Below are 7,967 nucleotides of genomic sequence, written 5' to 3'. Positions count from 1 at the left end.
AGGTAGGCAATGCATCAAGTAGGTAACATTTGAATTAATCAACTTAATGCAATAGGTAACATAGGTAATAAACTTTTCAAAGTAAACAAGGTAATGGTTTAATGCATAAACCGGGGCTTGCCTTCATTGACGATCTCGGGTTCTGGATCAGTACCACAAATATCGAATCCCGAGACAATCAGGGATCCTTCCACAACTTGCTCAACTAGGATCAGATCACTCTTGGATTCTACATGAAATAATAACATATGCTTCAACATGATGATAATGTAAACTATGATGCTTTCATGGTGCATGAAATATAATAACACCTTGAATATAACTTTCCTTCACGGTACAGTTGCAAGCCAATAAAACCAACTTGCAATTCTACCATCAAGGACCACACAAGTGACTTGACTAAATTGATCTTGAAACCCTACTAGGTCACAAAACATGACCAAAACAAGATCAAACTCTAACCAAACACTTAGGGTTTGCTTTTATTCATTTTTGAATTAATTTGGAAATAAGCCTAAAATGAACTTGTTCCAAATGACCTCAAAATTTTATGTAAGCTTTCTCATGACAAATTAGTGTACCAAACAAATTTCATAATTTTTGAAGTTATACAGTGGCCTACAAAAATCATGGAAATTACATTTATCAATTCATTGACTAATTTTTGAACATTACAAATTTATTCAAATTTCAAGTTTCATATTTTTAAACCATAATAGAACATGTACAGAAGCTACACACAAATTTTCAGAATTTTGGAGCTCTAAATAAATCTACACAAAAATAACAAAAATAGACACTATTCATCCATTTCTAAAAATAGAAAAATTCCATTTGAACTATACAGTCGCTGTAGAGACAACAAGCAAGGGCAACGGCTCACCGGATAACGCTGGCCGTGGTGAAACGGAGCTTCGGGTGAGGTCGCCAGCCGCAAGGAAGAAGGGTCGCTAGCGGTGGTTCTCGGTGGACTCAGACAACTATAGTTGGTGGGATGGGTTCACAAGGAGGAGATGGAGTTGGAACACTACTTTGCCAAGACTGACTTGCGCTGAGGAGACGAGGGGAGCTCGTCGAAGCTGAGGCGGCGGCATCGAGAAACAGAGGAGAGAAAGAAAAGCAGATAACGTCGTCGAAGCTTTATAGCACGGCCAAATGAGTGAGGGAACGACACGCAGTGAGCTTCCCGTGCCAGCGCGAAGCCGAGGGCGGCCACGGGCACATCTAGAAGGTCGGAGAAAGGACGCCGGCGGTGGGGCGATGGTCGCTGCACTATTCACCTAGAATTACAGAATTGCCATCCATTTTAAAATTCAAATTACTCCCAAATTTGTATAACAACTCAAAAATCTCCAAACATAAAAGTTGTTCAAAATCAAAAGTTCTACAACTTTGCTTAAATGAACATTTTCAAATTCTTCGTCCATTTTGAAATTTGAATTTGGGGTGCATTTGAGCATTTGAATCATTTCAAAATTACTCCAAATTTTATATGTAAACTTTAAAAACTTTGAATACCAAAGTTGATCCTTATAAAATAATCTTCAACTTTGCTTTTTGTCACACCCCCAAATTCCAAATGGATTTTGAATTAGACAAAAGGGGCAAAAAGGACTTTTATGGTTTGAATTTGAATTCAAATTTGATTTGTTTACCTTTTTACTTAACTATGATATTTGACCAATTACATGGCCCATTAGGGTTATTTGAGTCAATTGACACATGGTCTCACATGATCACATGAAATTTGACCCTTGTGGTCATAATCTTTATTTAGAGTTTTGGATCACATTACATCACATAAAATAACAACTTATGAAATAAAACTTATTTAGTGAATGCATTCAAATTTTTTCTACTTTATGAATGCTTTGAAATGCATATGATGACATGTCAAGTTTTAGTGCTAGGTCAAAACACCAGAGGTGTTACACCTTTCCATGGCATCATGCTAGGAAAACAGGCCGTGCCACTTGGGCAGATCGATCTGCCCGTCACCTTCGGGGATTCGACCAATTATAGGATGGAGACCCTTACCTTCGAGATGGTCGGGTTCCATGAAATCAATCATGCCATCTTGGGATGCCCATGCTACATGAAGTTCATGGCCATCCCCAACTACACCTATCTAAAGTTGAAGATGTTGGGTCCATGTGGGGTCATCACCATCGGCACCTCCTTCCAGCACGCCTATGAGTGCGAGGTCGAGTGCTATGAACATGCCATGACAATTGTCGTCTCCAAAGAGCTTGCAGCCATTAGGGAGGAGGTCATCGAGGAAGTACCTGACCCCAAGCAGTCGGCTAGTTCTTTCGAGCCTATAGAGGGTGCTAACAAGGTCCCCATAGACCCTAGCGGCTCCAAGGGCAAAGTGGTGCGCATTGGCACCATGCTTTCCTCTGAATAGGAAAGCGTGCTTGTCAACTTCCTTCGTACCAATAGAGACATCTTTGCATTGAGACCCTGAGACATGCTAGGCATTCCGGGAGAAGTCACTGAGCACGCCTTGAAGATCAGGCCGAGCACCAAGCCGGTAAAGTAGCGCCTACATCGCTTCGACGAGGAGAAAGGTAGGGCCATCGGCGAAGATATTGTGAAGCTTTTGGTGGCCAGTTTCATCAAGGAAGTATACCACCCTAAGTGGTTAGCCAATCCTATTCTTGTATGAAAAAAGAGTGGGAAATAGAGAATGTGTGTTGACTACATGGGTCTCAACAAAGCGTGTCCAAAGGGTCCTTTTCCTTTGCCATGCATAGACCAAGTAGTCAACTCGACTTTCAGGTGCGAAGCCCTTTGCTTCTTTGATGCGTACTCTGGGTACCATCAAATCATGATGAAAGAGTCTGACCAGCTTGCGACATCTTTCATCACCCCATTCGGATCATTCTGCAATGTCACAATGTCATTCGGTTAGAAGAACACGGGGGGTTGTACCAATGTTGCATGCTAAAGTGTTTCAGAGATCTCATCAGGCTGGACCATTGAGGCCTATGTAGATGACATCATGGTCAAATCCAAATGAGCTGACCAGGTCGTAGCCGACCTAGAGCAGACCTTTGCAAAACTCCAAGCAAACGACATTAAGCTCAACCCTGAGAAGTGCGTTTTTGGGGTCCCAAAGGGTATGCTACTGGGTTTTATCGTCTCTAAGCGTGGCATCGAAGCCAACCCAGAGAAGATCTCGGCCATCACAAGAATGGGCCTGATTCAGAACATAAAGGGGGTACAGCGAGTTATAGGGTGCCTCGCCATGCTCCACCAGCTTTATCTCATGCCTCAGCGAATGAGGTCTCCCCCTTATTAGCTTCTAAAAAAGGCTAACCAATTCGAGGCCTAGGAGGCACTTGATAAGGTTAAACAGCTCCTGATGAAGGCCCCCATCCTAGTATCTCCGACCGATGGGGAACCTGCTTCTGCTCTACATTGTGGCCACCACACAAGTGGTCAGCGCTGCCCTAGGTGGTAGAGTGAGAAGAAGAGGGACATGCCCTCAAAGTGTAGTGTCCCATGTACCCATTAGCGAGGTCTTGTCCAATTATAAGGCTCGCTACCCACAAATCCAAAAACTCCTATACGCCGTCCTCATCACCAAGAAGAAGTTGCGTCACTACTTCGAGTCACATCTGGTGATGGTCGTGACATCCTTACCTCTCGGTGAGGTGGTCCAAAACCAAGATGCCACAGGAAGAATCATAAAGTGGGCACTCGAGCTAATGGGTCAAGGCATTTCATATGCCCCTCGGATGGCCATCAAGTCCCAAGTGCTGGCTAATTTTGTTGCGGAGTGAATCGAGGTCCAAATGCCACCAATAGTCATCGAACAAGAGTACTGAATAATGTACTTCGATGGATCACTGATGAAGAAAAGCGCTAGCACAGGGCTGGTCTTCATTTTGCCCCTTGAGGTATGCATGAGGTATATGGTTCGCATCCATTTCCCCTCCTCCAACAATGTGGCCAAGTATGAGGCACTCATCAACGGCCTACGCATCATCGTCGAGTTGGGTATCTGATGGATCGATGTCTGGGGTGACTCCCAGCTAGTCATCGACCAAGTCATGAAGGAATCAAGCTACCACAATGCCAAGATGGCTGCATATTGCCGAGAAGTCACATCCCGAGGTGTCTCAACGAGGCGGCCGATGCGCTGGCAAAAATGGTGTCTAGCTGAGAACCAGTGCTGATGGGCATCTTCTCCAGCAATCAGTAGAATCCCTCGGTACACTATGAGGAGCCAAAACAAACTGGTGACTCGTCGCCTACCCTAGGTTTGGGGGCTAACTAGCCTGGTGGCTCCATCCGACCCCAAAGTCATGGAGCTTGATGAGGATCCAGCAATAGAGCCTGAACCTCTGTCTAACGGGAGGATGCCTTACCTCGACTACCTCCTCTATGAGGTGCTGCCCATGGACAAAATAGAGGCTCAGTGGCTCGGCATCGTCATGCCAAGTGTCGGTGTTTTGAGTAAACACCAATGAGTAAATTTGTATTATTGCGCTGTTTGGCCCAGATGGTGTGCTAAGAAGACACAACATTTATACTGGTTTGGGCAGAATGTCCCTATGTCCAGTTCATCATTGCTGCTCATGTGACTAGCATTGAAAGTTCACAGTAGGGGTTTCAAATAGTCCAGACAGGGATAGGTCCCAAGTCTCTAGGTGGTGTGTTGTGATGAATTCCAATTGGTTCGGATGTGTTTCGGATCGAGTGTCCATTATGCAATGTGATATGCGATGGATCATTTGTTTGATGCCCCTTAGTGGGGTGCCCTGCCTTCCCTTTTATAGGCCAAGGGAAAGCTTAGGTTACAATGGGAGAAAAGAGAAGAATAAGAGGGAGAGAAAGTCCTTTAGGGTCGCTGGACCCTTCCCTTCCCTTGTGCGGGCCCCACTAACATGACCGGTGGTGATAGGGATAGCCCCACGCCAAGCGCTTGTTCGCCTGATGATGCCATGCCCTAGTGTTGTCAGCGGGTCATGCTATTCCATCCTACCCCAGTAGGCGACGTGGCTGACCCATCATGCTGATCAGCAACCATACAGGGAGTAGGCAGCATAGTGACCATGCGTCTATCACTGTGGGTGATGTGAGTCCCCTGGAATGACATATCAGTGGGGACAGGTCATGTTGAGATGTGACTGCTCCCTGTACTGATGCCAGAAGTTTGACCTTGGGTTATACTTTCTGGCCCATAGTGGTTGGCAGCGACATGAGCTTCCGTCAGGAGCCATGCCCAAGGGATCGAGCGAGGCGGAGCTAGCCCTCAGTCATCGAGGGAGTTCGGAGCCAGCCCTCTAACATTAGGTGAGGTGGAGCCAGCCCTCAGAAGTCGGGTGAGGTAGAGTTAGCCCTTAGACATCGGGCGAGGCAGAGTTAGCCCTCAGATGTCGGGCAAGGCGGAGCCAGCCCTCAAACATCGGGCGAGGCGGAGCGAGCCTATAGATGTTGGGTGAGGCGGAGTCCGCCCCTAGACATCAGGTGAGTGTCACCCAATTTTGCATAGCAAAATCAAGTACTCATATGTGCGCCCAGGATGTCCAAACACACATATACCATCAAATTATAATAATATCAAAGTAAAGTACTTTATTATATCACATATCTCATCATACTATTATCACATAATCTTGCTCATTGGCAACATTATTACACAAAGTGGAAAACTAGCCCAAATTGCCATAGGGACACCAACTGGTGAACATCAATCTAGTAGTCTTGGACATCTTCTGGAAACTCCTCATACACGTTATCTATTACCCATCTAGGATTTTCATTGAATGTAAAACAAGTGTAAGCTCACCATGCTGAGCAAGTATATCAAAGGGATCTATGAGGCTCAAAGGCTTAGACACTGGTTTGACTAGCGGTTCGCAATTTTAGTTGTTCAAGTTTTAGCATCCTGAATCACTACTTTAGTGAATAATCCCAACCCAATTGGTAGTAATGAATAATCAAGATCATATCCATTTCCCAACCATGCATAGTAACCACTAATCATGAAGGATCCTAGATCGCTCATATCCGTGTGCATGGCTATTATAACAGGTTAAATATTTATAGTAGAAATTGTACAACTTTACCCATCGAGCCATTTTAGGATTAAATCCTTATGGAGAGACACTAGAGCACTCAACCCCAGTACTCTAGCCCCCTAATTATTGCTAAAAAGCTCCATTTTATCACATTGCATAATACCTTTAGTCATGTTTAACAATTATTTTATGTTGAGCGCTGCAACATCTATCCAAAATGCATTCCAAACCATAGGTAACAAGGATATGTGGTACAATAGTAATCTAGGTAAAGTCCTTAAAGGTAATTCAAATTTAGACACATGCATGTAAATGAATTGTAGAGTTCATAGGTACAAGGGGCCTTTGCTACACTTGTCTTCCTCAAAGTCCTCCTCTTGGTACTGCTGATCCCTCAGCTGATCCTTAGTCACCTCGAACTAATCACCCTCTAACGTGTTCCAATTCATCAATGAAGCATCCAATCCAATCGTTACATGCATACAAATAGACTTCTATTAGAACAGTACACCAAATAGTCAAACACATGGATTGAAAAGATTATAAAACTAATCTATGTACTACTACGAACACATGAGTAAAAGAATCACTCAAATCGGACTTAAAACGTAAAAGTTATGCATAAAACAAGTTTTAATGGCATTTCTATAAATAAACCGAACTCAATTTTGAATTTAAACTAATAAAATCAGAATTTAAACAAATTATGGATGGCATGCACTGTTTCCTAAAACTACAGGGTCTAAAATGAATAAAAATAGGACTAAAAATTAATTTATTTGAACAGTACTGGACCGCAGGTTGATTCACTGAAAACCGAGGTGCTAAACTGCAAAAGTGCATGGCGGGTCGCAGTTGACCGTGTCGCCGGCTGACTGGGTGACCACATGGCTCACTCTGGTTGGCACGGTGCACCACGTGTGCATGGGCACATGCTGATGTGGTGCTATGGACCATGTCCATGGGTCCACGATGGACCGATTAAGACCCCGAAGGGGTATGCTCTAATTAGAGCCGTTCACGTGAATCCGACAGCGAGGAATGAATGGGATAACCCCTGCCACCTGCACTGTGTCTTCGGCAAGCACGCCATGGCCGGTGGCAAGCCGAGCACCATGGTGAATGCTGGTACGAAATTTTGGACCACCCCAGATCAAACCGAACACACGGAAATGAAGTACAGGCTCTCGTGGACTCGCTCGGTTACCGAAATAGGGATGGGGAGCATGTTGAGGCGAAGGCCCCCATGACGGCACTAGGGCCGGCGTGACTAGAGCTGGCTGATACGGTGCTCTAGGGCGTCAACTACCAAAAAGAGGTCATGGGAAGTATGATCAGCTCACTGTGTGTCTAGAGAAGACGTTCACGGTGTCCGGGAGGGCTCCAAAGGTGTTCAGCGACTTACAACGGTGGCTAGAGAGAGAAAAGGGCGTGGGTGAGGGTGAATCTAAGCGATTGAATACCAAAACAGAGAGATGAAGGCACCTATAGTTCCAGTGGAGTAAGGCGGAGCTCATGGGTGCATCGGCGACGTTGATTGGGCACTAGAACGGTGGATTGCGGGGTGACGGTGAGAGCTCGAATGGTGAATGGGAAAAGGAGAGAAGGAGGGGCTCAGCTCAGGGTTTTGTAGGTGAGTGGGGCACTATGGTAGAAGGAAGGGAGTGTGATGAGGGCAAATTTGGATGCCTTCCATTCCTAGCCTGGTGGCCCGGCGGGTGCGGCTGCCTCCGATGGCAAGCACGCCATCACTGGCGAGGTAGGGAAGGAAAGGAGGGAGGTGCGTCTAACAGGTGGGTCCCGGTTGCTAGAGAAAGAGAGCAGGCATGCGGGCGTGGGCATAGAGAGCTGGACCACGGGGTGAGCTATAGGCGCATGCATGGAGCGATGTGAAGTGAAGGTGTGGAGTGGGCCGTGAGCAGGCTGTGAGCACGA

General features: G+C 45.6%; 1 protein-coding gene across 1 annotated transcript; it reads left to right on the top strand.

Moving 5' to 3' along the window:
* The first annotated feature begins 2,023 nt into the window (after positions 1-2,023).
* LOC136480037 (uncharacterized) lies at positions 2,024-2,407 on the top strand. The gene has a single exon (XM_066477710.1). The coding sequence runs from the start codon at positions 2,024-2,026 to the stop codon at positions 2,405-2,407; it is 384 nt and encodes a 127-aa protein (XP_066333807.1).
* The last annotated feature ends 5,560 nt before the right edge of the window (positions 2,408-7,967 follow it).

The sequence above is a fragment of the Miscanthus floridulus genome, chromosome 9 (genome assembly GCF_019320115.1).
Source record: "Miscanthus floridulus cultivar M001 chromosome 9, ASM1932011v1, whole genome shotgun sequence".
NCBI lineage: Eukaryota > Viridiplantae > Streptophyta > Magnoliopsida > Poales > Poaceae > Miscanthus > Miscanthus floridulus.
Note: the sequence above shows the minus strand (reverse complement) of the source record. Positions and strands in the feature narration are given on the sequence as shown.